At 40.2% G+C, this 21,252-nt stretch overlaps 1 protein-coding gene across 2 annotated transcripts in view; it reads right to left on the reverse strand.

The window, feature by feature from the left end:
- The window catches only part of LOC136857134 (M-phase inducer phosphatase), a 441,034-nt gene that overhangs the window by 62,284 nt on the left and 357,498 nt on the right, over positions 1–21,252 (reverse strand). Inside the window, exons 1-2 of one of the 2 annotated variants that reach the window (XM_067135543.2) lie at positions 14,896–15,058; positions 10,489–10,711 (exon numbers count right to left, since the gene is read on the reverse strand). In XM_067135543.2, coding sequence (XP_066991644.2) covers positions 10,489–10,711; positions 14,896–14,951 — 279 coding nt within the window. In that variant the 5' untranslated portion in view covers positions 14,952–15,058. Of the gene's footprint in view, positions 1–10,488; positions 10,712–14,895; positions 15,059–21,252 lie in introns of those variants that run through there. The other variant, XM_067135542.2, reaches the window with a different exon arrangement.

Consider the following 21,252-nt stretch of genomic DNA (forward strand, 5'->3'; position numbering starts at 1 on the left):
TAACATTGCTTTATTATGTTATTAATAGTATTATAGAAATTGCAAACAAACAGCTGTCAACAATTGACAAAGTCTGACTTTACTTTGCAGACGACCCACACTTCAGTGAGTTTGTGATGGAAAACCTGAATGGAGATGTCTCTGACTGTAATCTATTTTCCGATGACGAGGATGTAATAGATCCAGCTTATATTCCTCAGGATGACGCTTTATCACCCTCTACTGACGAAAGTGAAGATGATCTAGATTCTTGTGAAACATCTATCATTTCCATAACTCCGACTACCACACACAGTTCACTATCTAAGGATGCATTTCGGATATGTCCTGAGTCATCAAATTCTTGTCCTTCTTCATCCCTCAGGACCTCACAAAGGAAACTAACATTTCCACAAGAAACATCTCCTCCTGCAGACTCTGTTTCTCCAGCTATGGATACTAATACATCTAGAAGAACTTACTGGAAGAATGTGGCATCAGGTGCATTCAATCCTTTACCACCAGCTCCTCGTTTTGAAGAAAATGCTGTTATTGGCATAGAATTACAGCCACAGGACTACTTCCATAAATACATTCCAGACGATCTCATAAAAACACTAACACAACACACAAACCAGAGATATCTAAGAGACACCGGCAGGAACTTAGGTCTAACAGAAACAGAAACAACAACTTTCTTAGGAATTACAATAGTTATGTCCTATCTGAAGTATCTCAGGATCCGCATGTACTGGGCCCGGAAAACTAAAGTTCCTGAAATAGCAGATAACATGTCGAGGGATAGATACTTCTTGATTAGGAGAAATTTAAAATTAAGGGATGATTTACTGGTTTCTGACAATGAACGTACTGAAGATAAATTTTGGAAAGTGAGACCTCTTCTGAAATACATTGAAGCGGCATGAAGGAAAGGATCCGCAAGATGTTTGCCGTCGGTGATCGAAGAAGGATAAAGAATATATTCCAGTAAATCGTCCTCTTGCTGTAAAAAATTATAATGCTTTCATGGGAGGAGTCGACCTCTTGGACAGGATAATTAGTTATTACAGAATTTTTGCAAGAACTAGAAAATGGACCATCAGAATGATGATGCATTTTATTGATTTTGTGATAGCAGCTAGTTGGATAGAATATAAAAGACACCAACTTGCCTTGAAAACTCCAAAGAAGGATGTACTCGACTACTTGGGTTTTCGAATGGAATTGGCAGATTATTTAATTTGTAAATCAGTTGATGAACAGGATACCTCAGAATACAAGCCCAGTGAACCTTCTCCCAAGAAAATGAGGTACAACGCAAGGACACCACTACCTTCTCGTCACCTGAGGACGAAGAACGTCTTGCATCTTCCAGAGATCCGTACACCATCATCCAAAAATAGATGCAGAATGGCAGGTTGTAAAGCCAATTCTGCAAGAATAAAATGTTCAACTTGTGGAGTCCATCCCTGTATGCAAGAAGAAAGACAGTGCTTCAAGTTGTTTCACGAATTGTAAATGTAAGCAGCATTAATTTAGTCACCAAGAGTGTGTGTAATGACAGGTGTCAAGTGCTAAGAAAATGGACTTCAATACATCAAGTACAGACATAAAAGTACAGACAGTACTTCAAATTTTAAGAAAAGTGTTTATTAGATTATCTTCTCCCTCAATTTTCTTGTAAACAAGGCTCACTGAATGTCAATGATAATAAAAATATAATTATGTAAGAACACCAGATTTTAAGTGACTAAGACCTAATGTCTCCTGTAGGATACACTAAAGTTTCAAATGAAGATTTGGTCAAAGATATTTTTTATCATTTTCCTAGTGTTATGATCATTATTTAGCACCAGAATAAGTATAAAAAACAAAAAAATTAAATTCAAACCTACCCTCAGGACTGAGGAGGTTAAGAATGCTAGTCATTGAAACATAAATTTGACACAACAATGCTTCAGCACTCAAACTATGCTAACTAATGAAAGAGATAAACTGAAATTAAACCAGTTTATCCCAAAGGTCAGAAATAACTTACTGACTGGGAAAGAAGAAAAGACTTTTAAGGTACTTAATAATTTCTCTGAAGTCTAAATATTTATAACAGTAGGCTTTATATCAATATTATGATAAAATTGGTCAGATAAATCTAATATCATAACATATTGCCATTAATGCTTTCACAGCCCATACTTATAGACATGATAGTGTAGAGGCTTTTGGGCTTATGCCGTGTCAAGAAAATAAGGTGAAATTCTTAACGTTTCGCACAAAACTGTGCTCTGCGTCCTCAGAAGAAATCTTGACTGTCCACGAGAAAGGCTTCTTAAACAATGACACTTTGAATTTCGGAACGTTATAATAGAAGTGGAAACGGTACGTTCATTCGCCACCAGATGGCAGCCAGGACGTGGCACAACGCTAGCGTTCGAAACGGAAGCTGACTGAACCATCACAATCAGATTAAGCAGTTCACATATCGTGTTTGCGTAACATATGGCAGGTGTAAGACATAGACATAAGCCTGGAATGAAACCTCTAGCGACGAGGAACGTACGAATTTCGAAAACACCGTGACGAAATAACAATAGTGAAGGGACAGGGAAGGGAACTACCTATGTAAATTCTTAATGGCTATCAATTAAGTAATACATTGTTGCCAACCATTAAGAATTTACGTAGGCAGTTCCCTTCCCTGTCCCTTCACTATTGTTATTTCGTCTCGGTGTTCGTACGTTCCTCGTCACCAGCATTCCAGGCTTATGTCTATGTCTTACACCTGCCATATGTTACGCAAACACGATATGTGAACTGCTTAATCTGATTGTGATGGTTCAGTCAGCTTCCGTTTCGAACGCTAGCGTTGTGCCACGTCCTGGCTGCCATCTGGTGGCGAATGAACGTACCGTTTCCACTTCTATTATAACGTTCCGAAATTCAAAGTGTCATTGTTTAAGAAGCCTTTCTCGTGGACAGTCGAGATTTCTTCTGAGGATGCAGAGCCCAGTTTTCTGCGAAACGTTAATACTTTCATCTTATTTTCTTGACACGGCATAAGCCCAAAAGCCTATACACTATCATAATATATTCTTTAATAAGGTAATCAATATAGACTCACAAATATCCTGAGAATTGTACAGAGTGGCACATGAAAAAACCGGCCCATGTAGAGACTAATGCTGCCTCGTTATTGAAAGCCGTGAAGACTTGATTCAGACGTGTGAAGTACTTAGCAAGATGTATTCTCTAAAGAATTGCAATAGTGTAGGCAAACGTGACTAATGGTTCATTTAAGGAGACAAGAAACATTTTTGCAAACAAGTTTCTTTTCATTTCCATACCAGCAGAGAGCAGTACAGAGGATTTGGTGGCATACTATACGGTCAGTTAAAAACACAAAAATGAATCTAACCTCGTCCATTCGTACACCTACTGTGATTGCAGATATTCAAGTACGAATGATTCAAAGCCTTAAAAGATGACACAAATTGTTTTGTCGTGTTTTACACAATATAAGGTTGAAGCCCTACGAAATTACATGTGTCCAAAAACTAAGAGGCAGGGCAAAACATGTGAAATACAGCACACGACTACTTCATAGCGTACTATTGGATCACTTGCTGTATTTCATGAACGATGAAGCCTAGTCCATCTGACAAGTCATACAAATTCCAAAAGCACCAAATACTAATCAGCAAACAATCCCTATATGATTCATAAGGAATCTCTTCAAGATAAAAAAATATCAGAGTGTGGTGTGCTGTGTCTGCAAGTTGGATTGTGGGTCCTATATTTTTTGAAACAACAGTAAACACTGATGTATAAGGGAATCTTTGAAGAATTTTATGCATACTTGATGCCCCATACACACTTGTACGCTGTCTTTCAACAGGATGGGGCAACCTGTCACACTTTACAAGAGTCAATCTTATGAATTCATTACAGATTCACATTTGAAAGGACCGACAGCGAAGGATTGTGGCTGCTGCAAGTGCCAGACCTATCCACTTGTATCTGTGGGACAGTCTAAAGGGAAAAGTGTGCGCAAGTACACTGATGAGCAACTGAATTAGATATAGCTGCAAATTTTCAGAAATGGAACAGTGGTCAGTCTGGCAAATGTACTATGGTATGGTATGTGACTACAATATCATCAGTCCTCGTACCGCCGCTGTGTGTAACAGTTGAACACACCATAGGTAAGACACAAGATTGCAGAAAATCTGATCCTGGCTAAATTGTCGGTTCCAACATATGGACCGCTCCATCTTTGAAGTCGTACAGGCACTGGGCTTTCCACGGGCCACAGATGAAAAGTGTACCGTGAGTGGGTGGATTTGGACAATACCGCCACTGCCAGCATCAACTGCTGTGGTGTACAGCATGGTAAATACAGGGTTCATTGCCCAGTTGCAGAGCAGATCGACAGTCCACAGTGCAGCAGAACACTTGTGAATTTAATGCTGAACAACAACAAAGTGTGGGCGACCATATCATCCAGAACCATCTTCTCACAATGGGCTGTAGAAGCAGCCATCCCACTTGGGTGCCCCTGCTCACGTCACAAGGCACAAACACTGACATGGGCAAGGGAACTCTCGAAGCATGGGAAAAAGTCACCCGGAGAGATGAGTCAAGGTAACAGTAGGTAGAGACCAATGGAGGCGCAAACACATGAGGTAATGAATCCCTCTTGCCAGCAGGGAACAGTTCAGCTTGACGGTGCTGGTATTCTCATAATTAGGCGGACTGCTCATATGGGATGAAATGGGACCTCTAGTGCATCTGCATCATTCATCGGTTATTTAATTCTTCTTCCAGGTTAAACCATGTTGTTATTTTATGTACCTTATATACAATTTGCAGACGTTTCAAATACATTACAGTATTCTTTGTCAAGGTGACAAACATCGGCAAAATGTATGTAAGGTACATAAAATAACAACCCGGTTCAACCTGGAAGAACAACTAAATAAATTAACCCATTAACTGAGCATTAATTTTCCACGTGTTGTGTATATATATATTTTTTTACTTCAGATAATTTTTCATTACTAACAAAGTGTTCAAATATTGTCAAAGGTTCGGGATTATCCCGAAAGTTAGCATGCATCGCACTATTGCCGGTAAAATCGAATCTGTTGCGCGGCCTTCCAAATGTAACCCAGTCAGTCTGAACGTCTTCAATTTCTTCACATTCATGTCTGTCATCGTGGAATTCATCACTCGATTCAGAAGAATAATTGTTACTTTCATCTTCACTTTCACTGCAAAGCAAGAGCATTCGCTCAATATCACTGCTAAATTGTCCGACTCGTTGGCTGAATGGTCAGCGTACTGGCCTTCGGTTCAGAGGGTCCCGGGTTTGATTCCGGCCGGCTCAGGGATTTTAACATTCATGGTTAATTCCACTGGCCTGGCAGCTGGGTGTTTGTGCTGTCCCCAACATCCCTGCAACTCTCACACCACACAGAACACTATCCTCCACCACAATAACACGCAGTTACCTACACATGGCAGATGCCGCCCACCCTCATCGAAGGGTCTGCCGTACAAGGGCTGCACTTGGCTAGAAATAGCCATACAGAATTATTATAGGCCCTACTGCTAAATTGCTTTGTTTGTTTACAGTCGGGGGTTATAGTGCGGAAGCTTTGACTGCTGACCACACAGAAGACGTGTGCATGGCCAGTATATGGAATACGATATTCCATGGGAATATAATGTAGTACTTTGTTGCAAAATAAGGCCAATAGATGTCAGAAGAATCTACTGTATAAATTTCTGACGCTTATAAGTAGTTGACGCAATCTGTAATAAACACACAAACTTGGATGACACTTATAAGAGGTTCACGAAACTTGTGAACAATTAATTACCTTAACGCTTATAAGTGGTTGCCGCTGGGAAGGGGTTAACAGACTGTGGAACCTTCATACCTAAAATCCCTCACCAATGAATGATAGATTAACCTGCCATCAAATCATATCCATCCATTTGTTCAACTCTAGCACTCTACAAGAAACCTGCACCTATATCAAGACAATGCACTGGTCCATCATTCCTGAATTGTGGTCAATTGGTTCGATGAACACTTCATGGATATGAGGATGCTTGCCAGGTCCACAAAGTAAACCGACGTCAATCCTTTTGATCGCATCTGGGATGCTGTGATTTCCCTGAGATTGGTCACAGCAGGATGTGCGAACCCTGAATCCTGCTGTGACCAATCTGAGGGAAATCACGGAAAGCTGTGCTGCGGCCATGGGTCAGTATGGCCCCCTTCCAGTGACTTATCGAGTCCATAGCATGCCGCATACTGGCCGTCATCAGGATGAAAGGGAGTGCTACATGCTACTAGCCAGGTATCTCTAATTCAATTGCTCATCAGTGTAATACAAGGACATTAGAATACTTGAAGGACAGTATACATACTGAGATGTTGAGAATTGATGTCGCAGAACTGCACAAAGTGTTAAGGTTGACAAAACAGAGCATTGAAGCACAAGGAGGTTATTTTCAGCACCTACTGTAAAAGACAAGATCATTTCACAAGTGACCTTTGTATTTGCATGTGACCGACTGGTTTCATGTGCGCCACCCCATATAAAACCAATAAATAATACAAAAGATATTATGTTAAATTGTTGACTTTACTATAAAATAGTGAAAATAATACATGTATAACAAATTCAACTCATCAAAAAAATTAAGATTTTAAAGCAGTTAAGGAAATGGTATTGGCTTCATTCATTAGCGATCCCACTCTCTTACTGAAAATACACTTCATATGCATGTTTCAAGTGGCAACGTTATCGAGTGTTCTCCGATCAGCTGTTTAAGTGTTCATTTTATGTGTGTATTAAGTAAACTAGTATAATGAGAGTGAAAATTTGAATACATGTTATCATTTAATGCAACGAGTACCGAATATGAGAAAAAGCAGAAAGAACTGTGCTGGTACAGTGTGAAAATGCATCCTATACAACTGAAAATACTCATCACACCTCCCCACATGACTATGAAGGGGATTTGAAAAATGAACTTCTAGGCTTGTCAATAAAAAGGAAATTGACGGCATATGCTGTACTGGTATTCTGGACAACAAAAATGTTCTACAATTATTGTGAACAGGTTTATCTTGTATTTATATTTGCATGTTTCTTAAACAGCACAGACGAGCATGATTTTTTACTTGTAGGCTACATAGAAATTAATAAATTAGGTTGTTTTTATGTTGCACAGCTCAAGCTCTCAGATATATTTTAAATAAAGATGAGGAAGGACAACTTATAGAGATTGTGAAAGATGCGTATATTATATTGAACTCCAGCTATCCTAATGACGACAAGACCGACTCCTTTTCGGAGTGGGTACAAATAAAAACTTCTTAGTCAAGAGTTAGCATTCAGAAAAAGCAGCATCTCCTTCCATTTTAGAAGGGTTTTATCACCTTCATCAATTAACTCTTAGGGCTATGAAATTTATCAGAGCTATATACATTTAAACATCAAAGCCGAGTCAGATTATTTAGACAATTTCTTCTCCAGAATTCTACAGTTGATACTAACAAGAAGTGCACAACACATTCCCTCTTCTACCTATGTTGCAGAAGATAGACGAGAGCCTTCTACAAATCTGCAATTACTTGAATTCTTAATTACACTGTATTTTCTGCGACCTACATGTTGTAACATTCATCTTTCTTCATTTTCAAACTGTGATTATGAATATTAACCTTTGTTGTAAAGTGAACAAGTGGTGAGCTATTTGTCTCATTATTATGCATATTAGTTTAAGTATTTTCTTCATAAAAGTTATTCTCAACTTCACAATTACATTGTGAGCATTTCTACCATTACAGAGAAGAAATTTAGTTTGTGCATTTTTTAACGAGTTTTACATGATAAATGCTGTGGCCTCTAAAGATCTATTTAGTTCTGTATTTCATGACTAAGTGGAGAATTATAATTAACAAGATTAACTCAAAAATCCTTGGCTAACTGTGCCTTATAACATTGAAGCCATTGAATATGGTGGTAGCACTGTATTCTCGGTGACATCACATGCATCAGCCAATGGCAGCGCAGCTTTCCAGAATGGCCTACCTGCGAGTTATTCTTGATGATGATGCTTGTTGTTTAAGGGGCCTAACATCTAGGTCACTTGCCCCAAATGGTAAGAAATGAAATGAAATATAATGACAATTCAGAAGTTCAAAATCATCCACTGACCAGAATAAAAAAACGCAATGATGAAGAATGAATGGATATGAATCTAAAACAATCAGTGGATCCGACCAAGAAACCATCATAAAAAATAGTATTCCTGACCAAGGGACTGCTTATAAAGCACAATCCTGAATCGAGCATGCTTGATGTCTAAGGGGGTCCAAAATCCAGGTCAACGGCCCCTCATAATGCTACTTATCGCCAGTAAAGTAGAACCATGGTATTTGTCATGTTGCGATACTAATCAAAAGTAGCATAGACTCACGCTGTTCCACACATCGTACTACTCACAAGTATTGTACTTCAAACAGGTAACGCAGATCTATGCTGTTTCCCACATAATGGCGTCACTCACAGTAACGCTAACCCATGGTGTTCCTCACCTAGGTGTACTAATCATGGGCGCCGATATTCCTGTGGTGTTCCTCATGTAGTGGTATCACAGGCAACGCTGACCCGCGGTGTCACTGATATAGTGGTACTAATCACAGGCAATGCCCAGACCGGTGGTGTTTTTCACAATGGTAGTAATCACAGGTACTGGAAAACCCATACAGACTCACCTTCTGTTGCTACTAATCAAAAACTTATTGTGTACCTAACATAGCGGTACTACTCGCAAGTAAAGCCGCCATGGTGTTCCCCGCGGGATGGTACTAATCACAAGTAGTTTCATGGTTATAATGCAATCATCCCTCGGTCGCCCCTTAGACAGGCAGGGAATACCGTGGGTGTATTTTTCTTCTGCGTCCCCCACCCACAGGGGGTCGAGTTATTCTAGTTACACTGAATAGCTTAGGTGATATGGGATCACCTCGGCACACTCCTCTCCAATTTTGAAGGTCCGTCCAGCTGACTTAAGCTACCAAGCTCGATAGCTGCAGTCGCTTAAGTACGGTGAGTATCCAGTATTCGGGAGATAGTGGGTTCAAACCCCACTGTTGGCAGCCCTGAAGATGGTTTTCTGTGGTTTCTCATTTTCACACCAGGCAATGCTGGGGCTGTACCTTAATTAAGGCCACGGCTGCTTCCTTCCCACCCTTAGCCCTTTCCTGTCCGATCTTCGCCATAAGACCTATCTGTGTCAATGCGACGTAAAGTAACTTGCAAAAAAAAAAAAAGAAACCTTAAGCATGTTACTCTTGCTTTACTTTGATGATAGATATATGCAGGTTTTTGGCACTCTTTGCTAGGATAACGCACTTAAAAAAATAAAAAAAAACATGAATGGTTGACCATATCGAAAGCTATCTTAATCTCAATTATTCAACTGTTGTTTGTTCCCTCTACTGATATGTTTCTGATAGCTTGGAAATCTGGAGTTTTCCCCATCTTTCATGACGCTTTATTTTCATTCCCTATACTATCCTAGTTTGAGAAATTGGAACCACCGGTAATAGCTCTTCCCCTAAAAACAAGAGCCACCAGTGGACGTCAGAAGCATGTCCAGCAGCTCAGCTTTTAAACATGCCTGCGTCGAAATACTAGGTAAACATGCATGAATCATCAAGTTATGACCTGAAAACACCTCCTACCGCCTCTCCATCATTATTTCCCCTCTTCCTTTCACAGATCTTCCTTTTTTTTTTCTTCATCACTTTCTTCTTCTTACTAATCCTTCTATTCCCCTCTCAATTGAAGGCGATATTTCGGTGTACTGTAGAAACCTATGTATTTTCTAAACTTTATCTTAAGTAGTATTTATAGTACTCATTAATCATATATTTTTAATTTACTCTACGTACGATTTGTATTATATAGATGATATGATTTTTGTAAGTGTGATTACTTTTGTTAATACTATTACTGTTATTATTGTTAATATTATCATATTATTGTCACCAGTAGTTATTGTTAAGTGTTCTAGGTTAAGACTGGTTAAGTGTAAGAAAGGGAGTACATCCCTAACTTTGCCAGGATAAATAAAACATATTATTATTATTATTATTATTATTATTACAGTCGATTCATAAAATAAGCTGTAAATATTGAGGTAGCCTAAGTTATTACACTCGCATCCCATAAACGGCTAAAAATGATGATTTTATTTATATATTTTAATATAGCTTACATTTATGGTTATCAGTTTCAAAGGAGATCTCTACATTCAACAATTTTGTTGACCTGACCCCACCACTGAACAAGGAAAGACATTCTTCTAAAGCTTCAATACTAATCCAAATTATATCCTTTTGAATGGCAATATAATAAATGATTAGTGATTCTCATTTAGTAAGATAAACATGTGATCAAGTTTCAATCAATGAAATTCACTCACTTTAGAAGGGCTTATCTGCTTGCTGGGACTAAGGAAGGAAGAAATAACTGGTATATCATCTTGTACTGCTGTTGCACTTCCACGGTTTTCTTTATTGTTGATCACAGTCCTGTTCCGCTCTAAGCTGGCTGCATTCAAGCTGACACGGCGAGTGAAACCTCGTGCACGACTGAAGCTCTGACCACAACCTGAACTGGGAAGTTTAATAGCTGTTTTCAACAATCTGCAACCAAAGATGAAAGAACATCTCAGTACAATAAAATGTTTAGAGTGATGACACACACACACATGAAAAGAATAAGGGATTAGATAATTCAAAAAATCACTTCTCATACTGACAAAAGGTTAAAGAGTGGTTAAAATTGATGCAATTATATGTGTAATTATTATAATAATAAACAATGCAATTTTTTACAATAACATATTTTCTCATATATTCAGGTTTCATTATTACAATTGAGTGATTCAATATAAGTTATGTATCACATATTTTGAAGAGCTTATAGCAGAGACATACAAAGTCACCATCATTTTTATTTCCCCCTTGTCCAGCTCACACCAGTTGGGGTGTTGATGCCACTTCTCCACCGTTGCCTCTCCTTCCACCACTCCTTTCTCAGTAATTGTATTCCAGTCCAGTCTTCTTTTTCTTATACTGTTCTTGACAGAGTCCAGCCATCTTTGCTCTGGGCCTCCCTCTTGCCCTCTTTCCTTCTATCTTAGCTGCCCACACTTGATTTGGTATCCTTCCCTCCTCCATCCTGATAACATGTCCACCGGGCGAGTTGGCCATGCGGTTAGGGGCGCACAGCTGTGAGCTTGCATCCGGGAGATAGTGGGTTTGAACCCCACTGTCGCCAGCCCTGAAGATGGTTTTCCGTGGTTTCCCACTTTCACACAAGGAAAATGCTGGGGCTGTGCCTTAATTAAGGCCATGGCTGCTTCCTTCCCACTCCTAGGCCTTTCCCATCCCATCGTCACCATAAGATCTATCTGTGTCGGTGTGATGTAAAACAAATTGTAAAACATGTCCATCTCCATCTTATCAGTTTTTCTAACCCTATCTATTTTCTGGCCTCAACATTTCTTATACTGTCTTTCCCTGTCTTCCCTAGCATACTCCTCAGGAACTTCATCTCACTGGCCTGAATTTTACTCTCATTTCTTGCTGTTGAAGTCCAAATCTCTGATGCATACATTAAATTAGGGGTATAGTACACCTTGTACGTTATTTCTTTACATTTCATAGGAACTTCTCTGTTCCACACAAGGTTCCTTACGTTCTGGTATAATGTATTTCCCACTTGTACCCTTCTGATGATTTCTTTATCCAACCTTGCATCTTGCATTATTTCACTTCACAAATATTTGAAGTATTCAACAACCTCATGGGTTTGTCCCCTGAGACTAACAATTCCTTTTCCTTCTCTTTCTTCTCTTGTCATCACCACTGTTTTGCTCTTCTCCACACTGGTTTTCATAGCATATTTCTCAATATTGTCATAAAACACAACTGGTAATGTCAATTTTTCCATCCAAGTTTGGAAACTTCCACACTACATGGGAAAGATTCTGGCAAGGCTGAATAATTCCATTTTTAAAATACACACCACAAAAATACTTCTAGACAAAGCAAGGATCACAATGCACAATCAGCTTGATTGCAAAAACAATGCTAGCAGTTACATTAGGGTTGCAAAAAAAAAAAAAGAGAAGAAGCTGTACATGATTACTTGTCTCAGTATCAGGTACATTTGTGAGAGCAACCTGTGGAAATATATTTTGGATGTATACACACCATGGAGCAACTGTACCTTCAAACAAGTAGCCTACTATACATGGGCAGAAGTTAACTATACCACAGCTACATGCAGGACAGGAACAGGAATACCTCAGGTTAAGAGTATGCGTAATTTTTGTGGAAGAATATTTTTTGCCTTAACTGCTAAACCTGATTCATCCGATAACAAAAAAAAAAAAAAAAAAACCCTTGACTGTCGAGGGTGAAACTATTTTCAAAAAAGTTATCTATATTCTTTTTTCCAAATATGAATTTTGCTCTGTTCCACAGACTCGGCTCCATACATTTTCACAGTGGATTAATATTAAGGTCTGTAAAATTAATCTCGGCAAAAATTGTTCTTATTGAAGAGCCATATCTGTTCGACAAATCTCCAAATAAAATAATCCTGACAACGAAGGCGTGTGGTGTGATGAATTCCGTAGTTTCACAAAACGTGAGTTGGCTATTTCAGTGGTGGTGAAATGTCAATTTATTTTTAATTTATGACAATTTTATGGTTATCGAAGACGGCGAATTTTGTCCCGCAGAGTTCTTTTACGTGCTAATAAATCTACCAACATAAGGCGGACGAGTTTGAGCACCTTCAAATACCACCGGAATCTGCCAGGATCGAACCTGCCAAGTTGGGCTCAGAATACCAGCGTTGTACCGTCTGAGCTACTCAGCCCGGCCTTCTTAATTTCAAAAGATACAGAAGCCTTTTATTGCTGTATATCTATTGACTATGAAGAATTCCGTAAAGCATTGTTTTATAAAACGGGGGTTAGCAATTTCATTGGTGGTGAAATACCAATTTATTCTGAATTTATAAAAATTAATTAGCCTTTATGCTATACCTGTTCACTATGTAAATAGGGGAAGAATACTCGGAAAGCATGAAAGACATCAACATGAAATAGTCAGCAGAGTCAGCGAAAAATCCAGCAATCACCTTGGTTGTATTCCATTTTATGAACATTGCTTGGAGAACAAGGAGCTGCTTTAAAGGATCAAAAGTTCATCATAGTACATATAATTTAATGCGAAAGGAATATATCGACTGCTGAAGATGCAAAAGATACCCGATTTTATAAATTCTAGATATAAAAAATAGAGAGAGAATTACTGTGCTCCAAATCAGGTAATCTAAACGAACATCAGTTTGCTTTTACACTTAATGGACTATGGCAGTTCGTTATGTTCATTTCATGACTGGTAAATCCTAAAATCGTACTGCTGTATTTATGTTCCGGGGCAATACATTGTACTCGCGACCGCAGCAGCAGTCGAGAAGAGGCAAGTGGTGGAGATGGTGGGGGTTTAGCGACTGACCGCTCAAATATTTTCTAAACACACACCCTGATATATGGCTATAATGAATTTCAGTGTTCAGTAAACAACGAGGATCCTCGTATCGTGAAATTGCAGCACCGAATGTAACCACAGTCTCAGGGAAAGCATCACCCCTACCCAACCATCCTTCATTCGCACGAGACGTGCAAGAAACGTGGTAGGGCTACGAAAAAAAGGGGGGGAAATGCGGGTGGGTCACCACAGGAATTGAATACGTATGTCCACTAATATACGAGCAAAGCAATCTTATTAGTTCTACATTCGATTAGTATGTACATAGTCACTCACTGGCTACTATGCAATTGCAATTCGAGACTTCACTGAAAATTGATAACCACATACGTCAACGATACCATATTCCAATCTCGTTTGGTTACATCAGTATTTTCAGCGAAGATAGATATAAGTGGTGGCTACCCTTTATACTAGGTAGTCTCGTATCCAGCACGGAATTATTGTCACAGAAATTCCACTTCATCTCCGAAGCCGAGCGCTTGAAGTACGATGCTCAAATAAAGACAATGTTTGGAGATCCGTGGTTCGAACCCCAGCCCTGAAGCTACTGTCAATACCTCTACCTTAATCCACGAACCAAGCAATGAAGTTTTACACATAGTATTACTCTCTGCCCTCCAATAGCATTACTAATTGCATGCAAACACACGCCAGTACGAAACTTTAGACTGAAATTGTCCAAAATATTAATTGAAATGTGAAATGAACAACTCGGTTCGAACAGTAAAAAGCTAATTAAGGTGTGCTACGAAACATTAATATGCGCAGTATTATTGGACATAAAAGAATGCGAATAACTAAGAGAATCCTTTACATATACTTTCAAGGACGCTATCGCAGGTACGGGGCAGGATCGTCATCAGTACTCCCGAGATACAAACGAAAGAGTTAAGGGTAGCTTCGTTTGGAACTTAGAATGCCATACGGAGTAGACTAATATACTTGCGTCAAAAACGACTGAACAATAAGATACTCATAGGTTAATATATACCGATATAATCCATTTTCTCAACGGATAGGATACGTTTGCGAAAAATGGAAAATAATTCGTCATTTAAAAGGGAAGACTCTGGATGGAAGTCGTTCTTATCACACCATGCATCGTTAAGTACAAAAGTCATAACCATATTTTGCTTTTCAAACAATAAATATCGCCGGATAATCGCGCACATGATCAGAAAACACTAATGGCAAAAAGTTCCATTAATAAAAGCCGGGATTAAACAATGTATGAGCCTAACTAGAGTATATTTTACCTAGAACAGTTCTGACACACTTCACAGCATTCAGCTGCGATTGTTTCCCACAACATACTCTATCTTGAACACAAACACGCGCGCACACACACAGCTGGTAAACATCAACTCATTCACACACGTCAACCAGGAGAGCGCGCCAGAACTACTGCCGTCCGTTCTCGACTGAGTCCGAACTCGCTCTGAGCCACGCTGAACACAAACACCGCGAAACAACACGTCCCGCCCGATAACCAGCTGAATATTCAGGAAGACCCTCGCCCCTCTCCCCAGCCAATAAGCAAGCTAAACCGCACATACGTGCAGCCAATCGTGGAGCGTTACAAAGCAACTTGGCGGCAAGCATGAAAGTACAATAAATACAATTTTTGAACTTGCTTCGTACAACCCCAGGTGTGTAACAATAGACACATGATGATCTGGGGCCCGTTCACTTGTCACTCAAAAACTATTTTAAACAGGACCTCACCTCACCTTGTATATTATCAAGTGAGTCATACATACCTTACTAAGCAGACAGCTGCACCGCTTAGGATAAAAAATATTTTCTTTGTCCATGTCTTATTATTGAAAAATCTCAATTTCTCATCCTTCCAAAGAAATACAATCCATTCTGTCACATTCATATTCCCATAGTTTCTTATCCATTTACGACTGTCAACCTCCTCCAAGATCACTTCACGCTAAAGGCGAGGTGAATATGGTAGACGTGCTGGAAATCGCCAGCAAATTTCTTCAGAGCATATTTAAATGAAATAATTAATTTCATAAAATGTCTAGGAACTTTACAAAGTGGACACTTTCTCCAACATGTAGTCATTATTCTGATCACTTAGCGAAGGCCACATCCAAATTTTGCGCGTGATGAAAGAAAAAGAAATTACAGTATCTACCTAACAGACACGAAAAGTTTATTTAAATTCTATATAAATTAAATTTGAACGTAAATAAATATTGTCTACATGATAAAGAATGTAAATTTATAGGATATCCTGGTAATGTCTTAACTATCTGAACGGAGTCAATACCTCCACGGTATGTACTAGCCATGCGTCTTGGTAGGTGTGCTAGGTACCAACTGACGAGCCCAACCTAGCACACGAGGGCGAAACGCTGGCAACCAGGAATGGGTTAGCTGGAAAATTTATAATGTCCAATAAGGGACCATGTATATTGGTATTATAAATTTACTCATTCGGGACAAATATTTCAGATTCCCTATGGGAATTAACATCTATATCATCGGAGTCACTTAGTCAATATGAATTCTAAGCAGTCTTCGTAAAACCATTTTACAGAAAAATAGTCATTAGCTACCTAACAAATTGAAATATAACGAATTATACAAACAGCTATTCAAACATTTACAGATTATGATCCTGTCTAAGAACATATACATTTACAGAATAATTCCATAAGTCTTAAATTTACATTTTCAACGCAGCGAAACTCAGATATACGCTACAACACATGAGGAAAAGACTTGCTAGCACTCGTAGGCCACAAGCTTTGACATTTCGAGAAGAAAGCTAACTATATGGGTATTTAAAAAATGCCTTACCAGAATTAAATCCAATACAAAATATGAGCAATTCAGGAACTGTTAGCCAGATTCCTTATTGATAAAGCTCCACACAGCCACGTATGCATTACAGCTTATCTTTGGTTATTATTATACATATATTATTAATAAGCATCATCCATGGGAAAAAGTAATGTAGAGACTGAGAAGTGCCATCCAATTTTCAGCAAAATGTTATACCTATTCCCAAGAAAGCCGACCCAAGTGTGAAAACTACCGCACCATTAGTTTAGTATCTCACGCTTGCAAACTGTTAACATGTATTATTTACAGAAGAATGGAAGGACAAGTTGAAACTGAGTTGGGAGAAGATCAATTTGGCTTCAGAAGAAATGTAGGAACACGTGAAGCAATCCTGACTTGACGTCTGATCTTGGAGGATCGAATTAAGAAGAACAAGCCTACATACATGGCGTTCGTAGATCTTGAAAAGGCATTTGATAACCTTGACTGGACCAAGCTATTTGATATTCTGAAGGTGATCGGGATCAGGTACCGAGAACGAAGAATTATCTACAATCTGTATAAAAATCAGTCTGCAGTGATAAGAATCGAGGGCTTTGAACAAGCAGCAGCAATCCAGAAAGGAGTGAGGCAAGGCTGCAGTTTGTCTCCCCTCCTTTTCAATGTTTACACAGAACAGGCAGTAAAGGAAATGAAAGAGGAATTTGGAAAGGAGTCATAATCCAAGGAGAGGAAATCAAAACCCTGAGATTTGTTTAATGGTATGGATAGAGTCTTGAGTAAGGAGTGCAAGATGAAAGTAAGTCCAAAACAAAAGTAATGGAGTGCAGTCGAAGTCAGGTGATGCAGGAACTATTAGATTAGGAAATGAAGTCTTAAAGGAAGTAGATGAATATTGTTACTTGGGTAGTAAAATAACTAACGATGGCAGAAGTAAGAAGGACATAAAATACAGACTAGCACAAGCAAAGAAGACCTTTCTTACGAAAAGAAATTTGCTCACTTCGAGCACTGATGTAGGAATTAGAAAGATGGTTTTGAAGATTTTCGTATGGAGCGTGGCATTGCATGTAAGTGAAACATGGACGAAAACTAGCTCAGAAAAAAAGAGGATAGAAGCTTTTGAAATGTGGTGTTACAGAAGAATGTTGAAGGTGAGATGGATAGATCGAATCATGAATGAAGAGATACTGAATCGAATTGGTGAGAAGAGATCGATTTGGCTAAATTTGACCAGAAGAAAAGACAGAACGATAGGACACATCTTAGGAAACCCAGGATTTGTGCAGTTGGTTTTTGAGGGAAGTATAGGCGGTAAGAACGGTAGCGGTAGACCAAGGTATGAATATGACACGCAGATTAGAGCAAATGTAGGATGCAGCAGTTACGTAGAAACGGAAAGGTTAGCACAAGATAGAGTGGCTACATCATACCAGTCTATGGACTGATGATTCAAACAACTGTTTATTGAAGATAGAAATGTATGAAGTTGCCTTTGTTGTATGAAAATACGGGAAGTTAATGCTCTCTAGACGACGTATATGTTAACTCATTCCGTTCTCATCGTCCTATTAAGACTGAGACGGCGGCGGTTCTCACTACTACGTCGCACTATCGTAACCTTTACTACCATAATCGTTGCCAGGAGTAAAACGTGTTGTTGCTATTGATTTTTACGTCCCACTAACAATTTTTACAGTTTTCGGATACGCCGAGGTGCCGGAAGTTTGTCCAGCAGGAGTTCTTTTACGTGCCAATAAATCTACCTATACGAGGCTTACGTCTTTGAGTACCTTGTAATATCAAAACTGAGCCAGGATAGAACCTGCCAAGTAGGGTTCAGAAGACCAGCCTTCTACTCTCCGTCCGACCTACTCAGCTCAGCAGGGAGCAAAACTGGAATCTCTTTAAAATTAGACGGACTACAATGTTAGAAACGGAAACGCCGTCGCGTAAAAAATTAAATGTGTTCTAAGATTATTTTACAGTTTAAGTCGACATGAAGGAAATTGTAAATGGTGGATATTCTGGATGAACACTAGGCAAACAACATTATAGGAAGAAAAACTATCTCCCTAGATAAGGAATCTGGAAACAAGATCTCACTGAAGAATGTCTCGTAGCCCTTTGAGCCGCAGTTGTCAGTGACCTTCGTGAATTCACAGTTGAGATATCTTCCACAAGAAAGACTGATTTCAGCCCTTCCTCATTTTTCCTCATGGATTACAACTCCGTGATTGAATGAATGAAAATACACAGCCTGTTTCCAATCATTCGACCGGGTCAGGAATGGAATGAATGAAGCCCACTTCTAGCGGCGAGAACGGGAATTGCGCCAGCTGCTGAGGCCTGACGCACTCCTCTAGACTGCAACTCCGTATTTCTTATCATAGAAACTATGTATGGAAGAAATACAGTAGTACATATTAAGCCATTCTTCTTACTGAATAAATACACTGAGTTGTTTTTTAAAAGTCCAGCAATGGAGAAATGTTCCTCTCTTTGGAACCTAAAAAGAAAGCGTATCTCCTGGAAGGAACTACTGAGTCAACTGGGAGCTCCCAGCCTGACGGTTTAATGACAGCCACTTCCCTTCGTCTGTTTTCCCCGTGCATCTTCTGGAACACGAAACAGGAATGTTCTGTTTCTAACCGAGCCTCAAATATTCTAGTACCCCATCATCGGGCTATAAAAATGGATGCTAGCCGCGAACACTCAGTCAATCAGTCAGTCAGTCAGTCAGTGTTGGCTGTCATCAGTATCCCACCACCGTAAGAGTATGTGAGCGGAGTACGATGTGTGAACTGCATTGGAGTACTGTGTACCGACGAGGACTGAGTGACTGGAGCTTGACGACAGTAGTGCTGGTTGTCCTCTTCTGTCCCGCAGAAGTTAACAGCATCGTCGCGTACGTAGCGGAATACTGTGTGTACTGCCTTGGAGTAATATGTGTGGGTGTGTGTACTGTAGGTAGACCGCGTGGAGTCAGTCGAATGAACAGTTGATGTGAATAGTTGGTGCAGTGTTAATATTGTTGTTGTGAGGGGTATTGTCCTCCTGGTTGGCACTCGAGTTGCTGCTCTTATGTGACCAGTGTTGAGTGGTTTCCTGTGTTTGCTAGTGGCTTTACGTCGCACCGACACAGATAGGTCTTATGGCGACGATGGAATAGGAAAGGCCTAGAAGTTGGAAGGAAGCGACCGTGGCCTTAATTAAGGTACAGCCCCAGCATTTGCCTGGTGTGAAAATGGGAAACCACGGAAAACCATCTTCCTGTGTTTGAACGTGAGTGTGGAGGACTCTCTCTGGAGTCGAAATAGGAAGTAATTAGAGGAATGTGGTAATTCATGGTTGAATAGCGTTGTGTGTGTGTGTGTGTGTGTGTGTGTGTGTGTGTTGGGTCATCCTAGGAATAAATTAGAGCGATAAAATAGATAGTGTTTTATTCGTAACAATATGGCGAAGTCTGCGTCCACTTGATAAAACTAACTAGAAGCTAAGAAACATCCAACTAATTTCCGCTTCCTTGCCAGAAAGCATAGGAATCAGAAGCAAAATTCGTCCTACTTGGTAAGGTACTATTTCAAATTGTCTGCAACCCTTTATTTCGTCAATGGTGGTAGCCATGATAATTTATACCCTTATGCTACTTTTATTACCAATCTCTTATAGTGTGATTACTTGTTTGTACGCGTGTTTTACATTATCTTATCTAAGACGTACTGTAATTTCCCGTGCTTTATTTGACCCGCCGGCCACGCTAGCGGTAGCGTGCCTGCTCCTTATCCGGAGGGCGCGGGTTCGATTCCCGGCCAGGACAGGGAATTTTACCTGGATCTGAAGGTTGGTTCGAGGTCCATTCGGTCTACGTGATTACAACTGAGGAGCTAACTGACGGCGAGATGACGATCCACGTATAGAGAACAAAGAATAACGGATTCGTCGCACTGACCATGCGTCACCTCGTAATCTGCAGCCCTACGCTGAGCTGAGCAGCAGTCGCTCGGTAGGCCAAGGCCCAACAGGGCTGTAGCACCATGGGGTTGGGGGGGGGGGTAATTTGGCCTCTTTGTGATCTCATCCTAACTACTGGAAAGTGAAGTGTCAGCAAACCTAACAAAAATACTGTATTAGAATCGTCGCTACGCGTAGGTGACGGTCAGCATTGTACACTGACTGACAGAGCAAATGCAACACCAAGAAGGAGTGGTTCGAAAGGGATGAAAGTTGGGGAAAAAACAGAGACGGCACGGACGAATAATTGATGTTTATTTCAAACCGATATGCAGGTTACACAATGCGCACGGCATCGACTCAGTAGGATGTAGGACCACCGCGAGCGGCGATGCACGCAGAAACACGTCGAGGTACAGAGTCAATAAGAGTGCGGATGGTGTCCTGAGGGATGGTTCTCCATTCTCTGTCAACCATTTGCCACAGTTGGTCGTCCGTACGAGGCTGGGGCAGAGTTTGCAAACGGCGTCCAATGAGATCCCACACGTGTTCGATTGGTGAGAGATCCGGAGAGTACGCTGGCCACGGAGGCATCTGTACACCTCGTAGAGCCTGTTGGGAGATGCGAGCAGTGTGTGGGCGGGCATTATCCTGCTGAAACAGAGCATTGGGAAGCCCCTGAAGGTACGGGAGTGCCACCGGCCGCAGCACATGCCGCACGTAGCGGTGGGCATTTAACGTGCCTTGAATACGCACTAGAGGTGACGTGGAATCATACGCAATAGCGCCCCAAACCATGATGCCGCGTTGTCTAGCTGTCTAGCGGTAGGGCGCTCCACAGTTACTGCCGGATTTGA

Source organism: Anabrus simplex, chromosome 1, assembly GCF_040414725.1.
Source record: "Anabrus simplex isolate iqAnaSimp1 chromosome 1, ASM4041472v1, whole genome shotgun sequence".
NCBI lineage: Eukaryota > Metazoa > Arthropoda > Insecta > Orthoptera > Tettigoniidae > Anabrus > Anabrus simplex.